At 35.0% G+C, this 21,014-nt stretch overlaps 4 protein-coding genes across 4 annotated transcripts; all 4 read right to left on the reverse strand.

The window, feature by feature from the left end:
* Positions 1 to 2,040: 2,040 nt before the first annotated feature.
* LOC142643937 (receptor-like protein EIX1) lies at positions 2,041 to 2,832 on the reverse strand. Its single transcript, XM_075818643.1, has 2 exons — positions 2,764 to 2,832; positions 2,041 to 2,643 (listed from the first exon to the last, which is right to left on the reverse strand). Exons 1-2 carry the CDS (start codon positions 2,830 to 2,832, stop codon positions 2,041 to 2,043), a joined length of 672 nt encoding a protein of 223 aa, XP_075674758.1.
* A 9,268-nt stretch (positions 2,833 to 12,100) lies between these two features.
* On the reverse strand, positions 12,101 to 12,619 carry LOC142643938 (receptor-like protein EIX2). The gene has a single exon (XM_075818644.1). It carries the CDS (start codon positions 12,617 to 12,619, stop codon positions 12,101 to 12,103), a length of 519 nt encoding a protein of 172 aa, XP_075674759.1.
* Positions 12,620 to 16,940: 4,321 nt separating this feature from the next.
* Positions 16,941 to 17,747, reverse strand: LOC142643939 (uncharacterized). Its single transcript, XM_075818645.1, has 2 exons — positions 17,265 to 17,747; positions 16,941 to 17,144 (listed from the first exon to the last, which is right to left on the reverse strand). The coding sequence occupies exons 1-2, from the start codon at positions 17,745 to 17,747 to the stop codon at positions 16,941 to 16,943; spliced, it is 687 nt and encodes a 228-aa protein (XP_075674760.1).
* A 1,002-nt stretch (positions 17,748 to 18,749) lies between these two features.
* LOC142643940 (receptor-like protein EIX2) lies at positions 18,750 to 20,621 on the reverse strand. The gene has a single exon (XM_075818646.1). The coding sequence runs from the start codon at positions 20,619 to 20,621 to the stop codon at positions 18,750 to 18,752; it is 1,872 nt and encodes a 623-aa protein (XP_075674761.1).
* Between the last annotated feature and the right edge of the window lie 393 nt (positions 20,622 to 21,014).

Below are 21,014 nucleotides of genomic sequence, written 5' to 3' on the forward strand. Positions count from 1 at the left end.
CTCCGCAAACTCCACAAAACCCAACAATAAAGCCAGCTATAATGCTAATGTGGAACGATAGTGACTCAGGTCTGTCTTCATCATTCTTATCTGCTCCAATATTACCATCTCCATTGGGTTTTGCTTCAGGATCAGTATCTTCCCCGGGGCATCTTGTTGAAAGAGGAGGTCCACAGAGTAAAGAATTACCTTGGTAGTTGGACGGGGATGGTTTGAAGTTGATTCCCAGATGGAATTTCTCCAGACAAGTTGTTAAATGACAAATTCAAGTAACTCAATGTCAAGGATGACAAGCTTTGAGGAATGGGACCAAAAAGTTGGTTTCTTGAGAGATCAAGTGATTCCAAACTTCTTAAGTTTCCAATGTTCTCAGGAATTTTTCCTGTCAAATGATTCATAGAGAGATTCATAATGCCCAATTTTAAGAGGCTTGTTATATTAGCAGGTATTTCTCCTGACAGATTATTTCCTGATAGGTCTAAGGAAAGGACAAGATAAATAGTAGTTTCATGTACATATTCTCTTCCTTCAGAAAATACCACCATCTGCTCATAAACATTTGCAAGAGTGATTTGATCAGTTTTGCTCATGTTCCCTAAACATGATTGCATTCCTCCTGACAAATCATTTTGTGCGAGGTCCAGAATTTGAAAATTTGAAAGAAGACACAATTGTCGAGGTATGTCCCCAGCAAACAAGTTGGATCTTAGGCTTAACCGCAATAATGATGATAAGCTCCCTCCTATCCATGTTGGTAGGTTTCCATAGAATTTGTTTCCTCCAAGATCAAGGTTTGCCAATTTTGTGCAATTCCTCAAGAATGACGGGAATTGCCCTTCAAAATTATTTTTTTCCAATGATAACCACTGTAATGAACTCAAAAACTGCATTGAACTTGGAAGTTTACCAGATATATTGTTGTTTGCAACGTCCAACAAATTTAATGACCGCAAATCCTCCCAATGAGGAGGGAGTTCCTCAAATAAGCTGTTTGCTTCTCAAAACAAGAATTTCCAAGTTTTTTAGCATTGCAATGGAAGGGGGGATTCTACCAGTTATAAAATTTGAAGCGAGTCGTAAATTGGGAAGCATTTCACCTATGTTTTCAGGCATAGTTCCAGAAAAATTATATGTATGAAGGAATATATTTTCCATCTTTTCACTAGGAAAAAGTGGGACTTGACCATTGAAATTGTTGAAACTCAGATCCAAGTATGATGCAATAGAATAAGATTGGAAGTGTGGCACCTCTCCTCAAATGTTATTATGCGAAAAAGTCAAATCAGTGATCCTTGAAAATGTGGAAGTCCAAAACTCTTGCGGAATGGTGTCAGAAGTGCCAACATTATAAAGACTAAGAGTGTCAAGTTCAGTTTGAGTTTGAAGCCATGCCGGAAAGTATGGGCCTATCAACATGTTATCTAATTGAACAAATCTTAGGTTAAAAGGAGGAACCCAATCATGTTTCACATCAACCAATGACCAAGTTGTGGATAGTACAGACAAGTCTAAAGATGTTAATCGTGTAAGATTCTTAAAATGGGCTTCGGTTAAGACACCTTCCCAATAATTCTCACCAAGATCCAAATAAACAAGCATTGATAGATTTCCCAGTTCCCACACTTTCCAGAATAGTTCCTTTCAATTTATTTCTGGACAGGTCAAGTTCTTGTAGTCACGACAAGTTCCCTATAGATTTTGGAATTGAACCCCCAACAGAATTGGTAGAGAGGACTAAAATTTTCAACATCTTAAGTGCTCCCAAAGAGTAGGGCAAGTTACCCCCAAGCAAACCATTAAAATGCAAAACTAGTCTCTAGTCTGCTATTGGAACATTGAGACAATCCATCTACAAACTCAGTTACCTCCCCACTTAGGCCATCGCCCATCAGATTAAACGTCTGCAAGTTGCAAAGTTTGGCAAATGAGCTTGGTAGCTTACCATTAATGTGGTTTGCAGATAAATCTAATTTGCGTAAGTTGGTCAAACGTCCCCTACTAGCTGGTAACTCATGTTCAATATAATGATTATACGAAAGATCAAGCTCTTGTAGAGACCACCAGATTAGCAAATGCATCTGGAATGGCACCTTGAATGAAATTGGATGCAAGATTGAGTGTTGAAAGGCCAGTCAAATTTGACAACCATTGAGGTATTGGGGAGTTAAACATGTTGTAAGAGAGATCAAGGGCTGAAAGCATTGTGAAGTTGATGGAGTAAATAGAGTGAGGAAGGCTAACAAGTCCACAGCCTCTTAGGTGTAATTCCAACAAGGAAGGGAGCATATTAACTGCCTGTAGCCAATTGGGTGCAACTTCCCCAAGATTTACAAAGTTCATATCAAGATACCTTAGAGAAGGGAGACCAGCAAGCCACTGTAGGCTTTTGACTTCCAATCTTGTAAAAGGAGGGTACTCTATGATGAGGAATGAATTTGAATTAAGGTCAAGATATTGGAGCTTTGATAGATTCCCAAGATGTGGAGGAATAACTCCAGAAAACAATGAGAAAGAGAGATTGAGATATGTCAAACTTTCAAGGGAACCCAAGATGTGTGGAACATCGATTCCTTCAAAATTGTTCAAGCTTAGGTCCAGATAACTCAAATGCTTTAAATTGAGTAGAGAAGGACTTATCTTACCCTGCAAGCACGACTTGTTGTATGTTTATATCTGGAATGGGTTTCTGAGGCCAAGCTTGATAACATGTGATGTCCTATTGTCACATCCAACACCTATCCATTTACAGCAATCTTCACCAACCCAGGAAGAGAGACGACCTGATGGATCTATGAGACTTTCTTTGAAGCTAAGAAGAGAATTCTTCTCCATCTGTGAGCATCTGAAAGTGAGGTTGCTGGTGCGTGAAATGAGTACAATAAATCCTAGGAAGGCAGGTCCCAACAAACACATAGAAAGAACCAGTTTGAGGAGAAGAGAATGGAAAATAAAGATGATAGTTCTAACCATTCTGCTTGTGAAGTACTTAGACGTCTAAGGCTCTAGTTTTGTTGTATGTATTGTAGTGGATACTTGAACTGCCCTGCCAAATCAATTTATAACATGGGATTCCGTGCATGCATTTATTTGGTTAAAAATATCAAGAGGTGTCAATTAAGTTATAAAATTCTTATTTCAAATTCAAATAATTCGGGGTATCACACAATGTGATAAGTCTTGACGGGTTTGCACATGCATGTTCATAAAACTTTCATTTCATGTTAACCATTTGTAACTCAAACAACTATTTAAAGAAGGCCAATGCCAATCAAGTACCATATAACCTATTATGGTAACATGCTAGGTAGAATAGATACAGTGCAAACGAATATGCATAGCATTGAAGGTTAAGGGGCTGGCCAACTTAGATAGGTATTAGGATCAATTAGTCGCAGACTCGTGCGTTGAGCGTGATAATTTTTTTTAGAGTTATCTCATAAATATATATATTTTACTATTATTATTATTATTATTATTATTTTACTATTGTTTATGTAACTTATGTAAAATTCATATATAATAAAATTATCCAAATCATGCTGTGTAATAAAATAATATTTTATTATTTATAATGCAATAGAATAACATTTAACAATCAAAGAGAACAACAACAACAACAAAAAACTTAAAACACAAAACGAAATTGCATCAACTCAAAGCAAAGTTATTAAAAATACAAAAAATTAATACCTTAAAGCAGAGATGCAAGAAAAATAACAAAAAATTGAGAGAGAATAATAACTTTTTTTGTGAGGGAAAATTATGCATAGAAATGTAAAATAGAAAAGATAATGAAAATTTTATAATAAAAGAATAATAAGAAGGAAAATAAATGAAAATAAAGGGAAATGTGAAAGGAACGAGAAATGTTGGAGAAAGTGTAAATGTTAAAAAAAAAAAAGTACAATTTTATAATGAATTTTTTTATTTGTATTTAATTAAAACATTATACTTTTAACTTTTAAAAATTAAAAAAAAAATGAAAGAAAATATTTATAATTTAATGATATGGAAGGTATGGTTGAATTTAAATGGTCAATTGATGTAGTGCTATTGATTTTAGCTTGAAGTCCAAACCAAATCAACTATAGGGTTAACTACTTCATCATAAATTTCTTCTTCATCTGAAGGGTTTTGGTATGGGGAACCTTCCTCATTGCCTTGATGAGAAGTGTTTTCAAGATATTAATCTTTGGTCAAGTAAATAGTGATCAACTCTAAGAATAATTAGTTCTTGCTTAAGGGTACGAACCTCGGATTTGGTTTCCTTGATTTCTTTTTGAAGGTCGTTGACTGTAACTTCCTTCTTGGATTTGGTGAACCTATCGTAAATCCTTTCTAGGTTAACCTTGGGTTCTGAAATCCTAGGTTCAGTTCTAGGTCCAGTTTCCTTAGTTTCCCTGACTAAGGTTTTATGGAATTTGCTAAGGTTTTAAGCCTTAACAACTGGGTCCTTGATCTGTTCTATGAGATCAAGGAGAAGTTCTTCTTGAGTGCTAAGAACATTGACTGATTTGTTCCTGCAACAACTATCCTTGCATGCCATAGGAGCATCTGGGCCACTAGAGGTACTTGAGGAGGCTCTAGAAGGTTCTGAGGATGATTGGTTTAACTGGTAGATCTCTTGATCACTAGAACTACTGTATGACTCACTTTCTTCGTGGTCAAGTTCTAGGAGTTTGAGTATCTTATCTTTGCTAGTTTGGTCACTCACTAAGGTGTTGATTAAGGCTTTGGCCTTGGATCTACACTCATTTTTGTAGTGGCCTTTCTTTCCACATCTAAAACATTGACCTTTGTCAGATGCTTTGTGTGTGGAGTCCTTTCTTTCTTTTACCATTGACCTTATGGTAGTCTCTAGATTTCTTTCCTTTCTTATAGAAATCGTTATCTTTGAAGTGACCATACTTCTGATTTTTATAATACTTGGAGGCTGTTTTCTTCCAAGAGAATTTTCCAGAGTGATCCTTTTCTCTAGATCTTCTTTTGGAAGGGGCTATGGGGGGTAAGCCAAATATATATATATATATATATATATATATATATATATATATATATATATATATATATATATATATATATATATATATATATATATATATATATATATATATATATATATATATTTGCAACATGAAAAATGATAAACCCTATCCTTATAACTAAATTAAAATTACTCTATGATGTTGGGTTAACAAAATGAATTGGTGGTTACCAGAGAGCTAAGCATTTTTTTTTTTAAGAATAAACTTGAAAGCTAAACATGAATTGGCTTGTTTTATTGCTTGTCATTTAGGTGAGATTGAAGCCTCGCATAAATTAATGGAACCTCATTAGACCTATCAACCATTATAGCTCTAAAGAATACCAAAAACAAAAACTTAGCATAAATCAATACTTAACCTTTGCAAGTCAAGAGGCTAGACACACAATCTAACATACATCATTACCCAACAATGTTTCAACTCACCACACAACAAAGTAATCATGCAAATGAACTTTGAAATATCAATTTGGTTTTATGATCGATGGTATGTAGCTTTTAGGAAAAAATATGTAATAGTGGTAAATTAAATAACAATATTCAACTACTCAAATTTATTACTATACGAGGAGAACATGAATGCATTATGAATCCCTTTGTTCCTTATGGCCCATACAAAATTTAAACTATTGGAATTAAGAAGAAATAGAATTCTAAATATATAAACAGAAAAGTTTTTGTTAGAAGTCAATCACTGCACATGAGGAGAGAAAAAAAAGTCAAATGAAAAGATAACATATCAAGTTTAAAAGGAATTTCATAGAACAAATGTCATGTTGTACAAAAATAACATATATAGAACAACTAAATAGGTGAATTTAAAGCAACCCAAACTAAAAATTTAAAGAAAAATACAAGTAATAAAATTAACAATTTAATAAAAAAACTAAATCACATCAGCTTCGTATAAAGTTCTAAAGAACACAACAATTTATCAACCCAAAGCAAAAATGCCAAAAAAAAAAAATCCATCAAAAAATTGAGAGAGAGAGAGCCTTTTTTGTGAAGGAAAAGTATGTAAAGAATGGAACAAGAATGACAAATTTATAATAAGAGGTTTGAATAAAAAATGACAAAAAAAAAAAAAAAAAGATGAAGGGAAAGATGAACAGTGATATTAAGGTAGAGGGTATTGGTGAGATGAAAAGGTAAAGTAAAGGGTAGTGGGGAGATGAAAATTGATATTAAGGTAGAGGGTAGTGGGGAGATGAAAAGATAAAGGATAGAGAAAGGTTAGAGAAAGTGTAAATATATATATATATATATATATATATATATATATATATATATATATATATACACACATATACATATATTTTTAAAAGAGTAAATGTTAAAAAAAATTATACAAAAATTGGAAAGAAAAATAATAATGACGTGGGCGCTGATGTGGCTCAACTGGAGCGTAGTAACAATAAATGCTACACTTCAACTTTTAGATATATATAGATTTCGTGGTTTGTAACATGGGTTTACCTTGTAATTCACATTCAAAAGAAATGCTTCAAGCAAAAATAAAAGGCCAAAACAGAGGTCATACAATAATATACAATATAATTTGATTGTAAATCTGATACCAAAACTAATTCTTCAAGAAAAATTTGGCCAAAACTGAGGTTAAACAATAATATAAATGAACTTTGTAAATTCATAGCAAAACAAATGCTTCGAGCCAAAATGAAAGTCCAAAAACTGATGGTATACAATAATATAGATTGAATTTATAATTCGCATACCATTTAAGACTTTTTGGTATACAATTATAGAGGAACAAATTAGTAACTTGTAAAATGCACGGAAAACTTAGACAAAATATTATTATTATTTCTATTTTTTGTCTTAAGATTGTAAGTGCACAATTGCACCTGGACCCAAGAACAGTTATGGGCGCAGGCCCAATGAGCCTTAAACAATACGAATTTGTAGAGTGTGGGCTTGAAACCTAGGTTAGAAATGGGTGGGAATCAAATAACAAACTAAGGGTTGTAAATACTTGGAAAACAAAAAAGAATATTGCAAATTGGCCTCCTCGGACATAAGCCAAGGGCTGTTCTTATATTATATCTTTCTTTGTTTCTTTTCTTTTTAGGTTACAAAAAAAGTCCGTCCCCCCTTTCTGTCTTAAATTGCTCTTTATATACTACTCTTTTGAATGCTTAGTACACGTGTTGCCTCACCTCCCCCTTAGCTTAGATATTTCTTTTCTCAGTGCCTTTGAATAGTAACCAGAAGTTTCTCTTCCACTGTTCAGGTGTCACTTCCCCCATAAATGCGGCCAGGGTGGTAGGTGCAGAGTCTTGAATGTGGAGGTAGCAGCCTTTATCTTTGACATTTCCTCAACACCGGTGCTTCTGGGGCGTTCTAGGGTTCACCCCTTTTAACCATTGGCTTTAACCGTGTCATCCCCTAACCTTTACTATGAAATCCCGAGTTCTTTGGTGCTCATCCGAGGGTAAGTTCACCCTCGGCTGGATCCTCGGATCCTCGGCGTATGGGTCGACCCATAGTACTAACAACTTCAAAACCCAGGGTCAGGTCGGCCTTCCTTAACACGGCCCAAAAGGCCCACGTTCCCATCAGGATATTTTTACTCCCCACAAAGATGATAGTTACTAATAGTCTTTTGTCTTATTTTATTTTATATCTAATCTGCACATTGTGGTAGTTATTAATAGCCCTTTTTTTTTTAATTGTGACAAGATTCTAATGGAGTATTTAAATATGAAATAGAATTGAACTCAATTAAATAATATATATTAGAATGATAATATGTAAAATTATGAGTTCAATTAAAACCTAAAGTCTTTAACTTTTTAAATATTAAAAGTCACAAAAAATCTTCATAGTCACAAATCCGTGCTATACACAGAACCTACTTGTTTGTGTGTTTGGACTATTTGTAATAACTAGTTGATGTCTCGTGCGATGTGCGAAAACTTTATACTTTTATTTTGAAATAATTTCTAACTATTCTTTATGGTCCAATAACACTCATCTTATGTTCAATTATAATATACGTATTATTGAGAGGAAGAAAATAAAAAGAACCAAAATTATTATGAATATACATAATTAAAAATATGAATATATATATATATATATATATATATATATATATATATATATATATAGCCTAAATGAATTTCACAATTATTTAATTATTTTGGCTGATTAAAGTGTACAATTATCTTTTACATTCTTTGAAAGAGAGTGGACAACTAGCATATAATTTGTTGGCTTCAAGAGTCTTCCACATTAGAAATTAAAACAAAAAACAAATTGAGGAAATTATTGTTTCTATCATATAAAAAATTTATTTATTTATTTATAATAAATTCCACCATATAAAAGAAGATGGTGTAGAAATAATCCATTTTTGTGCAAAAATACTATCAGCAACAAGAAGAGGAAAGAGCAAATTGATGTGACACTTAATAATAAGAGTCTTATTAGGAAGATTATAGAGAGAGTTTTTAAAAGTGTGTCCTATTTTATGATGCCAACCCATATTTTGAAGAATGTGGGAAAAAAGTTAATGTGGAAGGATCCAGCCTAGGTCATAATATGTAATGTAATAAGTGGGTTTGAGCTTTTCATAAGGTTTGATTTGATTTTAATTTAATTTTAACTGTAACCTATCTTTTAGATAACAGTTAAAATAAAGTTACTGTGATTTTTTGAATAATAGTAAAAAAATAAAATAAAAACTTAATGAATTTTTTTTTTTTTTTAGAGATTTAATGAAAAGAAGTTAAAAATGTTAAATGAAATATTAAAGTGTCACATGGCAGGAGCTCATGCAATCCTGCATAAGATCTCTGCTCTTTATATATATATATATATATATATATATATATATATATATATATATATTTATATTTATATACATAGATAGATAGATAGATATCAACATTCTAATAAGTAACACAATAAAATAAATCAAAGACAACAATGTGTGAGTTTCAGTTAACTCAATTAAGAAAATTTTTAATGGTTGAATAAGAGATTTAGGGTTTAATCATTGACAATATAATTGTATTTAAATATAACATATAATTGTTTAAATATGACATATAATTGTATTTAAATATAACATAAACGTCTTTAAATATTACTAGTCACACTTTCTGAGATAGATAGATATATATATATATATATATATATATATATATATATATATATATATATATATATATATATATTTTGCTAGTCACAAATCCCTTTTTTTTTTTTTTTTTGATAGGTAATCACCAGTCACAAATCCGTTATATGCACGGAGCCTGCTTGTGTTCTAACTTCTAATAACAACACAACAAAATAAATCAAAGAGGACCATGTGAAAAGCGACATAAATGGTTGAAAAGTTTGTATTTCCGAATGAAACTTCTAGCTAACCCCACTTACATTTGACCTGGTCTCGAGTGTATAACGCCATCCCAAGTTATCAAAATAAATCGCCAATGTTATCAAAGATAATAATAATAATAATAATCACCAATGAATCACGTCAAAATCCAGGTATTAAAAAATCAAAAAATCAAAAGATCACATATGATGTTGAAAAGAAATTTCAACACACTGCGTACAAATCTGGAAATTTTGTCTGTATGTAGTTGTGGTGGGTTAAGGTTTAGGACGATTTATGGATTTTGAGGTTTAGAAATTGTTTAGAGGAAGGGTTAAGGTTTAAGAGAGAAAAAAGAAAATTGTATTTATTGTTAAAAGGAGAATAAAACATAGAAATAGAAAATTGGATTTATACGTATTCTCTTCATTTTGAAAATACTACAATTTGCTCCAAAGAATTTGCAAGACTTATTTGGTCAGTTTTGCTCAAGTTCCCTAAACATTGTGGGATATCTCCTGACAAATCATTTTCTGCAAGGTCCTAAATTTGAAGATTTGAAAGAAGACATAATTGTTGAGGTATGTCCCCATCAAACAAGTTGGATCTTAGGCTTAACCTCAATAATGATGATATGCTCTCTCCTATCCATGCTGCCAAGCTTCCATAGAATTTATTTCCTGCAAGATCAAGATTTACCGTACGAGTTGTATGCAATTCCTCAAGAAAGAAGGGAACTGCCCTTCAAGATGAATTTTTTTTTTCCAATGACAACCACTGTAGTGACCACAAAAATTGCATTGAACTGGGAAGTTTTCCAGATATGTTGTTGTTTGCAACATTGAACAAATTTAAAGATTGCAAATTCTCCCAATGAGGAGGAAGTTCCCCTGACAAGTAGTTGTTTCTCAAAACAAGAATCTGTATGATGTTTAACATGCCAATAGATAGGGGAATTCTACCACTAATAAAATGGAAGAGAGATCCAAAGATTTCTAATTAAAAAAATTCGCCATTCGTAAAAAATACCCCATTAAGTAGTCCTTCCTTGCCCATGGCCTCAATTTCTTGGATAGAGAGGAGTAGTTGTTCACAGAATCTGCATTATACATCATTGACTGGGGCAGGCCTTGTACATCATTAACTCTGATTTTGTTTCGCCGATACCAGATGAAACCAACAGATTTCAGAGAATAATTCCTAGAAATCAAATTGGTCATTCTGAAAAACTTGCTCGATCAGCTGCAAATTCAAAAGGTTTCTTTTTGAAATGTGTCAAAAGCTTGGTTAGAAATATCAATAGCGTACTAGTTTTTAGTGTAATTATTCATTTTGTTTCTTCTACTACCTCTACATGACAAGCATTTTCAATAATAAATCATGTCAAAACTAGGTTTTATAACCAAAATAGAAAGAGATGATTTTCTAAAGTACCATTTGATTTTGTACGTTAAAGGAAAAATTATTATGAATTTAGATTTAGTATAAAATTAATTAGATTGTTTTCAGTTTTTAAAAAAAAAATCCTGTTTTATTTTGACAAATGCTTAATTTAAAATGTATTGTGAAATAATTGTTTTGTGTTTTTTTTTTGGTGGTATTTTGTTGATATTGAATGAGTGTTAGTTTGCTTTTCATACTATATTCAGTCATGAATATATTTTTTAATTCTTGAATCTTAAAATTTTTATTATTCCTGTTTTGACCCTCAACCCAAAATTCTAGCTCAGTGCGTCCTTGCATGTGCTCTTTATCCCTTTTTTTTTTGGGTGCTTGTGCCTACTCATTGATTTTCTTATCTCCTCCGTGGTGTTCATGTTTTCTTTGTTTTCCCCTTTCTTGTGTATTCCTTTCTAAAGAAATTTGAGAGACTTCGCCAACCAGTCCAAATCAGTACAAACTAGAAGAAAAATATCGATGAGTGTGTTCCCATCATTATTTTGACACTTTATGATGACAATTTAATAAGGTTTATTTCTTTAATGGCCTGTTTGGATGTCTAAAAAAGGAGGGGGAGTAGAGTAGAGGGAAGGGGAGTAATTCAATTACCTTGTTTGAGAGTTTTTTAAGGAAGGAGGGGGAGGGGTTTGAAGGGGTTTCAACTACCTCCAACCCCCTCATTTTTAATTCCCCCAAATTGGAGAGATTTGGAGGGAGAGTAGAGCACATAAAATTATTGATAAAGTAAATTACCTAATTTACCCTTATTATATTTATAAAATTACAATGTTAAAAACAAGGGGAAGGGCTAATTACTCCCTTCCCCCTTACTAATTATAAAAACATCCAAACAAGGTGGAGAGTAATCATTCTCCTCTACTCTCCTCCCCTCTACTCTCCTCTACTCTCCTCCCTCTCTAAACTCCCAAACAGGCCATAAGCTTCCATATGTTAAAGACTTAATCTTTTGTAATGTAAAATTTATAGTACGCTAAAATTATAGACGGTGGCAGTGTTCTTTCGGTGGCCACGATATTCACAAACCATCTTGGTGAAAACTGGTTATTTAAAAACGGACAGAAATAAAAGATAAAAATACCACTCTAGAAAGTAAAGGTTGGAGCACTTAATTGTACACAACAACAGAATTATAAATAACAAAAAAAAAAAAACAAAAAAAACAAAAACAACAACAACAACAACAAATTCTTCGTGATTCATAAAAAACAAGCACTAAGCAGTCCTTCCTTGTCCTGAATTTTCCTCCAACTTCATCTTTCTCTTGACCAGCGAGCAACTTTGACCTTGATGAAAATAAAAATCTTGTCTTTCAAATTATCAAAAGTTTGGAAGTAAGCTTGCCTCCATGATCTTTTAACAACAAGTGTGCCACAAACTCCCCAAAACCCAACAATAAAGCCAGCTACCAAGCTAATGTAGAACGATAACGACTCAAATCCCACTTCATCATTCTTTTCTGCTCCATTTGGTCTTGCTTTAGGATCAGGTTGTTCCCCTGGGCATATTGTTGAAAGAGGAGGTCCATAGAGTAAAGAATTACCTTGGTAAATGGATGGATCATTGAGAGTTTGGAGTTGATTCCCAGATGGAATTATACCCGACAAGTTGTTGAATGACAAGTTCAAGTGACTCAAGAATGTCAAGGACGACAAGCTTTGTGGAATTGGACCAGAAAGTTTGTTTCTTGACAGATCAAGTGATTCCAAACTTTTTAAATTCCCAATGCTCCCAGGAATTTTTCTTGTCAAGTGAGTCATAGAGAGATTCATGTTGACCAATTTTGAGAGGCTTGTAATTGAAAAGAAAGAAATTTCTAGAGAGAATTTCTGAACTGATTCTAATTCATTGAAATCAGATAATAATAATTACAAGCTATGATTGCTATATATATACATGTATACAAGAGAGTAAAATGGGCGCCGAAATACTCTGCTCTAACTAACTTTCTAACAGCTATCTAAACAGTATAACTACCAACACTTATAACTACACCAATGAATACATGATAGCTGGAGTTCTAAACAACTAAGTCACATGCACCTTTTCTTCACACGTGCTGATACACCAATTTGTACTGCGTCGTTTTCCTTCTCCTGTTTTGATCTTGAATGTCGTTTTGCCTCTGTTTCTTTGTGCTGTTTACTTTGTTCTTGCTTGCATCAGTCTCAACACTCCCCCTCAAGTCATGAGCCTTAGGTTCAGTGACTTGGACTAAGGAAGCTGACTTTACTTGCCTTGGAATGAAAATATCCCTTAGACCCAATTTGATTGATAATCGTGCAAAAGATGAATACCCCAAAGCCTTGGTAAAGATGTCAGCCACTTGTGAATTAGTAGCTACATGAAAAGTCTTAATCATGCCTTCCATAATTTTATCTCTCACCAGATGGCAATCCACCTCAATGTGTTTTGTCCTCTCATGGAAGACCGGATTGGCAGCTATGTATAATGCTGCCTGATTGTCACAAAACAGCATTGCAGCCTTAAAATGATTGACCTTCAAATCCTTAAGTAGTTGCAAAATCCAAGTGATTTCACAAGCTACACTAGCCATTGCCCTGTACTCTGCCTCAGCTGAGGATCTTGACACCACCCCTTGCTTCTTAGATCTCCAAGACACTAAAGAATCACCTAAGTAGACTGCATAACCAGTTAAGGATCTTCTGGTGTCAGGGCAGCCTGCCCAGTCAGCATCATAGAAGGCCTTAATGTGCAAATCTGAATTACTTGGAAAGAAAAGACCCTTGCCTGGTGAACCCTTGATGTATTGCAGCACCCTATTAGCTACAAGCAAGTGAGGTTCTCTTGGCTGAGATACAAACTGACTCAACCTATGAATAGCATAGGTAATGTCAGGCCTGGTTAGGGTCAAATACAACAATCTTCCAATTAGTCTTCTGTACTGTGCAGGGTTCTCAAGAAGCTTGCCTTCATACTTAGATAATTTCAGATTTTGCTCCATAGGAAACTTGACAGGTTTAGAACCAATGAATCCTGTATCCTTTAGAATTTCTAAGGCATACTTTCTTTGGTTTAAGCTGATCCCTGCTTCAGTTCTAGCTACCTCAAGTCCTAAGAAATACCTCAAAGTACCAAGGTCCTTTAAACCAAACTTAGCATCAAGCACCTTCTTCAAAGTAGCAACACAGGTGGGATCATTTCCAGTCAATAAAATGTCATCCACATATACCAAGAGAATTGTAAAAGAAGAACCTTGAGTATGTGTAAACAAAGAGTAATCTAATCTGGATTGAATGAAACCCATCTGCAGAATAGTGGTTGAAAACTTATCAAACCATTGTCGAGAGGCCTGTTTAAGACCATAAAGACTTTTATTCAACTTGCAAACCAGATTAGTTGCCCCCTTGCTGTGAAATCCAGGTGGAAGACACATATAAACATCCTCAAGCAAGTCTCCATGGAGAAATGCATTGTTAACATCTAATTGATACAAGGACTACCTGTTCACAGCAGCCAAAGAAAGAACAAGCCTGACAGAAACAGACTTGACAACAGGTGAAAAAGTCTCAGAATAGTCCAGTCCAAGCTGCTGAGTGAAACCCTTGGCAACTAAGCGAGCTTTGTACCTTTCAATTGAGCCATCAACATGATACTTGATCCTATACACCCATTTACAACCAATGGGAGTCTTGCCAGGAGGTAGAGTAGTCAGAGTCCAAGTGTCATTGAGCTCCAAAGCATGAATTTCCTTGTCCATGGCATCCCTCCACTCAAAAAACTGAACTGCTTGATGAAAAGAAGCAGGATCTGATGGAGTTGAAGACACAACCATGACAAAGGAATGGAAAACAGGACCAAGATGAGAGTAACACAAATTCTGAGAAACATCATAGGGCAATCCAGAAGCAGGTTTAGTACTCACAGATTTACAAGAGTAAGCAGAAAGGTAAGAAGGAGGATGATGGTTTCTAACAGATCTTCTAAGCAAAGGAGGATCAAGTGTTGAGGGTGCATCTGCAGAAACTAAAAGAGGAGAAGAAGAGGAAAGAGGTGAAGGTAAATGATCATCTAAAGGAAGAGTGGAAGAAGAATCTGGGAGAATAGAATCAGTAGAGATAGTAGTGGAAGATGAACTAGGAGAAGGATCACAATGAGAAACCCAAGCAGGAGTGGAGACAAAAACAGAATCAGAAGCAAAATGAGGAAATACAAAATCATTGAGGTATGAAGCAAAAGGCTGAGGATTAGTAGCATAAGGAAAAATATGCTCATAAAAAATGACATCCCTAGAGATAAAGGTAGAATTAGAATCCAGGTCTAAAACCTTGTAACCCTTAATGCCAAAAGGATAGCCTAGAAACACACATTTCTTAGCCCTAGGTGCAAACTTGTGCCTATTATGAGAAAGAGTGGAAGCAAAACATAAACAACCAAAACTCTTTAAGTGAGCATAGGTAGGAACAGACTTGAAAAGTAACTCATAAGGACTTTTATTACCTAATGACTTGGAAGGAATTCTGTTAAGTAAGTAAACAGCAGTTAAAACACAATCACCCCAGAAACATAAAGGAACTTGGGATTGAAATTTCAAAGCTCTTGCAACATTAAGAATGTGTTGATGCTTCCTCTCAACAATGCCATTTTGTTGGGGAGTATCAACACAAGATAACTGATGCATAATACCATTGGAATGAAAAAAATCTTTTAAAAAAAAACTCAGTACCATTATCACTTCTAATGATTTGAATATGACTATTGAATTGAGTTTTAACCATAGCAGCAAATTGAGGAAGGAAAACTTGAGTGCCAGATTTATTTTTAAGAAGATAAACCCAAGTACATCTTGTAAAATCATCCACAATGGTTAAGAAAAAACAAAATCCATCAAGAGTACATGTACCAAAAGGACCCCATAGGTCACAATGAACAAGTTCAAAAGGTCTAGTGGATACATGAACACTAGAAGAAAAAGAAAGCCTTTTCTGTTTAGAATAGTGACAAACATCACAACAGAATGTTTTATTCTGAACAGCAACATCTATAACACCTTGTAACAAAGAAAACTTGGAAAAAGAAGGATGACCTAGTCTATTGTGCCATAATTTTGATGAAGAACAGCCATCAGTAACAGCAAGAGCAGCAGTGTGTGAAGAAACAGCAGTGTGAGAGGCAATGTCTTGCAGCAAATACAGCCCATTGCATTCTTTACCCAGACCAATCGTGCTCCAATGAGCAAGGTCCTGGATAAAGCAACAATTCCCAAGAAATATAAGACAACAATGAAGGTTCTTGGTGAGCTTGCTGACAGAAATCAAATTAAAACTGAAAGAGGGAACACATAAAACATCAGTAAGTGTAAGTGTAGAAGAAATCTGCACTGTGCCTATGTGTGTTACTAAAACTTCCTCCCCATTTGGCAAATAGACACAAGATTGAACCATGGAAGTAATGGTAGTAAGCTGAGAGACAGAATGGACCATATGATCCGTAGCTCCAGTATCTATAATCCAATCATTAGATTTGTATGCATGCCTATTGACAATTTAAGCAGAAAAAATGGAATGAGAAAATTCTGGTGGTATCCAATGAGGATTACCTGAAAAATTGGAAGGGCAGGAAGGTGAAGTGGAGCTAGAAGCTGTAAGGGATTGAGTGGTAACAGCAGGTGCCATTACTGAAGCAGCCTGGTGAAGAGATTGAGTACCATTGCTTGATCCAGATGCTGAATAATGTTTCAAGAAAGTGAGTAACTACTCACATTGTGCCTGAGACATTGGACATTGTGACAGAGGAGGTTGTGAACCAAGTTGCAAGGCAGCACTACCAGTAGAAATACCAAAAACATTCTGTGAAGCAAGGGCTGGATCAGATTGAAAACCAACAGTGGGCAGACCACCATTAAGTTGATGAGGGTTTGAGGCATCAAAATCCCCAAAAGTACCAGAAACATGATTAGCCATAGCCTTATTGCCCCCTTTTGGCTTATATCCTGGCGGATAACCATGAAGTTTATAGCACTTGTCTGCTATATGACCTGACAGTCCACAATAGGTACAAAATGGCCTTTCTTTCTTAGAATGCCCCCCTCCTTTACCACCATAATGTGCTGGAGTGTGACCTTTATTTCCATTATTCATAAACATTGCGGCGAGAAATTTCAATAGGATGAGTCATATAAACCCCATGACCAATATTCCTCCTTTTCTCTTCTTGCAATATCAAAGAACAGACTTTGCTAAGGGAAGGGAAAGGTTCAAGTAACAGAATTTGACCAATAAGATTTCCATAGCTATCATTCAACCCCATTAAGAATCGAAAAACATGTTCCTTATGCTGAGCATCCAATTAAGAAGATTTAGCACCACAAGTGCAAGCACAATTACAAACAGTAAAGGGTTGATAATTGGCAAATTCATCCCACAAAGTCTTAAATTTGGTGAAATAAGAACTCACCGAGAGAGAACCTTGTGAAAGATGAGAGATTTCCTTCTCAAGCTCAAACATTCTTGGAGTATTTCCCTGTGATAGCCTATCCTTTAGATCAATCCACAAATCCCTAGCATTATTGATGTACATCACACTTGCTTTGAGATCCAAACTCAGAGAATTGGTTAACCATGACAATACAATAGTATTGCATCGACTCCATGAATTGAACAATGGAGAATTGGGGTCTGGTTCAGTGATTACACCATTAACGAAACCAAATTTGTTCCTAGAACTTAAAGCTAAGAACACAGATCTAGCCCAGCTCATGTAATTTTCAGGTCCAGTTAAAGGTTGAGAGGTAAGAACAAAACCTGGATTTTCATTGGCTGGAAGAAAATATGGGTTATTAGCATACTTATCTGCTATGGCTGTGCTACAAGAAGGTACAAATTGTGAAGAATTTGTGGTAATAGGCACTGATTGTGAAGAATCAGTTGTGGCAGCCATTGTAGAAGCTTCAAAGATCGCAGAAACAGGATTAGGGTTTAAAAAACAAGAAAGGGGGAAAAAAAAACAGAGCTTCAACGAAAGCACTGCTCTGATACCATGAAAAGAAAGAAATTTCTAGAGAGAATTTCTGAACTAATTCTAATTCATTGAAATCAGATAATAATAATTACAAGCTATGATTGCTATATATATACATGTATACAAGAGAGTAAAATGGGCGCCGAAATACTCTGCTCTAACTAACTTTCTAACAGCTATCTAAACAGTATAACTACCAACACTTATAACTACACCAATGAATACATGACAGCTGGAGTTCTAAACAACTAAGTCACATGCACCTTTTCTTCACACGTGCTGATACACCAATTTGTACTGTGTTGTTTTCCTTCTCCTGTTTTGATCTTGAATGTCGTTTTGCCTCTGTTTCTTTGTGCTGTTTACTGCTTGAATTTCCCCCGATAGATTATTGTTAGATAGGTCTATGGAATGGACAAGATAAATGGTGTACTCATAGACATACTCTCTTCCTTTTAAAAATACTGACATCTTCTCTAAAGAAGTTGCAAGACTTTTTTCATCACTTTTACTCGAGTTTCCTAAGCATTGTGGGATTCCTCCTGACAAATCATTCTGTGCGAGGTCCAAGATTTGAAGACTTGAAAGAAGGCAGAATTGTTGAGGAATGTCCCTGTCAAATAAGTTGGATCTTAGGCTTAACCTTAATAATGATGATAAGCTCTCTCCTATCCACGCTGGTAGTTTTCCGTAAAATTTATTTCCTGCAAGATCAAGGTTTACCAGTTGTGTGGAATTCTTTAAGAAAGAAGGGAACTTTCCTTCAAGATGATTTTTTCCTAATGATAACCACTTTAGTGAACTCAAAAATTGCATTGAACTTGGAAGTTTGCCAGATATTTTGTTATTTGCTATGTCCAACATAATTAAATTGTGCAATTCCTCCCAATGAGGAGGAAGTTCTCCAGCCAGGCAGTTGTTTCACAAATCAAGGATTTGCAAAGTTTTTAGCATTCCAATAGAAGGGGGGATTGTACCATTTATAAAATTTGAAGAGAGATCCAAGTAAGATACCAAGGGCAATATTTCACCTATGTTTTCCGGCATAGTTCCAGAAAACATATTTTCACGGAGAAACACAAATTCCATCATTTTACTAGGAAAAAGTGGGACTTGACCATCAAAATTGTTGAAACTCAGATCTAAGTAACGTAAAAGATGATAAGATTGGAAGTGTGGTACCTGTCCTCGAATTTTGTTTCTGGAAAGACTAATATCCCCAATCCTTGAGAAGGAATTCCAAAAGCCTTGCGGAATGGTATCAGAAATGCCAACATTCCTAAGCCGAAGAAACAATAGTTTAGTTTGAGTTTGAATCCACGCCGGAAAGTTTGGGCCTATCAACATGCTATCAAATTGGGCTACTGACAAGTTAAAAGGAGGAACCCAGTCACGTTTCACATCTAAAACCAACGACCATGTTGCAGAAGCTACAGACAAGTATAAACAACTTAATCGTGTGAGATTCTGAAAATGAGCTTCGGTTAAGACACCTTTCCAATGATTATCACTAAGAGCCAAAACAGTAAGCATCGATAGTTTTCCCACACTTTTGGAAATAGTTCCATTGAACATATTTTCGGAGAGAGAAAGTTCTTGTAGAGACGACATGTTTCCTATAGAATCTGGAATTGAACCCCAAAAGGAATTATACACGAGGCGCAAAGTTTTCAACGTCTTGAGTGCTCCCAAAGAGTACGGCAATTTACCCCCAAGCAATCCATTAGATTCCAAAAGTAGCCATTCTAGTTTGCTGTTGAAACATTGCGACAATCCATCTACAAACTCAGTTATCTCCCCACTTATACCATTGTACGCCAGAGCAAATGTTTGCAGGTTGCAAAGTTTGCCAAATGAGAATGGTATCTTACCAGTAACGCTGTTTTTAGATAAATCCAAACTGCTCAAGTTGGTTAGATGTCCCAGACCTACTGGTAACTGGCCTTCAATAAAATTATATGAAAGATCAAGCTCTTGCAAAGAAACCAAATTAGCAAATACATTAGGAATGGCACCTCGAAGGGAATTGATTCCAATATTAAGTGTTGAGAGGCCAGTCAAATTTGACAACCATATAGGTATTGAGGTGTTAAACATGTTGCGAGAGATATCAAGGACTGTAAGAAATGTGAAGTTGATGGAGGAAATAGACTGAGGAAGAGTAACAAGTCTACAACCACTTAGGTCTAACTCCAACAAAGAAGGAAGCATATTAACTGCCTGTAGCCAATCTGGTTTAACTTCCCCAATATTTACAAAGCTCATATCAAGGTACTTCAGAGTAGGGAGACCAACAAGCCACTCTAGACTTTTGACTTCCAATCTTCTAACGGGAGGGTACTCTGAGAAGGGGAATGACTTGGAAGTAAGGGAAAGATATTGCAACTTTGATAGATTCCCAAGATGGGGAGGAATAACACCGGTGAATAGTGAGAAAGAGAGATTAAGATAATTCAAATTTTCAAGGGAACCCATGAAATTTGGAATATTGATGCCTTCAAAATTGTTCTGGCTTAGGTCCAGATAACTCAGATACTTTAAATTGAGTAGAGAAGGACTTAGCTTACCCCCCAAGCACGACATGTTGTACTTTTGCATGTTCTCGTAACTATGTTTGTAACTATGTTTGCTAATCTGAAATCGGTTTCTGAGGTCAAGCTCGACGACATGTGATGTAGTGTTGTCACATCCAACACCTATCCAGCTACAGCAATCTTCCCCAACCCAAGAAGAGAGGCGACCTGCTGGATCTGTGAGACCTTCTTTGAAGCTAAGAGGAGCATTCTTCTCCATCTGTGAGCATTTGAAAGTGAGGTTGCTGCTACATGAAGTGGGTATAATAGCTCCTAGGAAGGCAGGTCCCAGCACACACAAGAAAAGAACCCGGCTGAGGAGATGAGAAATGGAGATGAACATTATGGTTCTAACCATTCTGCTTGTGAAATGCTTTAACATCTATGGATTCAGTTTTGTTTTGTGTTTTTTCGAGGATACTTGATTTTCAAATCCAAATGAATATATATACATTGACTTTATAATTCACATACCAAAACAGATACTATAAAACGATATAAAAGGCCAAAACAGATGCTATAGAATAATGTAGTAATTATAGTACTAGTTTAGTATTCGCCCATGAACCTTTTAACAAATGACTTTTGTTGGTAATTAAGCATACATGGGCAT

Source organism: Castanea sativa, chromosome 7, assembly GCF_040712315.1.
Source record: "Castanea sativa cultivar Marrone di Chiusa Pesio chromosome 7, ASM4071231v1".
Lineage (NCBI taxonomy): Eukaryota > Viridiplantae > Streptophyta > Magnoliopsida > Fagales > Fagaceae > Castanea > Castanea sativa.

Coding starts and splice junctions, on each gene's coding strand:
- LOC142643937 (XM_075818643.1), bottom strand. CDS start 2,832: ATGGAGAAGAATTCTCTTCTTAGCTTCAAAGAAAGTCTCATAGATCCA. Junction 2,644..2,763: donor CAGGTCGTCTCTCTTCCTGG/GTTGGTGAAGAT, acceptor TCGTGCTTGCAG/GGTAAGATAAGTCCTTCTCT.
- LOC142643938 (XM_075818644.1), bottom strand. CDS start 12,619: ATGAATCTCTCTATGACTCACTTGACAAGAAAAATTCCTGGGAGCATT.
- LOC142643939 (XM_075818645.1), bottom strand. CDS start 17,747: ATGGCTGCCACAACTGATTCTTCACAATCAGTGCCTATTACCACAAAT. Junction 17,145..17,264: donor TTTCACAAGGTTCTCTCTCG/GTGAGTTCTTAT, acceptor TTGGATGCTCAG/CATAAGGAACATGTTTTTCG.
- LOC142643940 (XM_075818646.1), bottom strand. CDS start 20,621: ATGGAGAAGAATGCTCCTCTTAGCTTCAAAGAAGGTCTCACAGATCCA.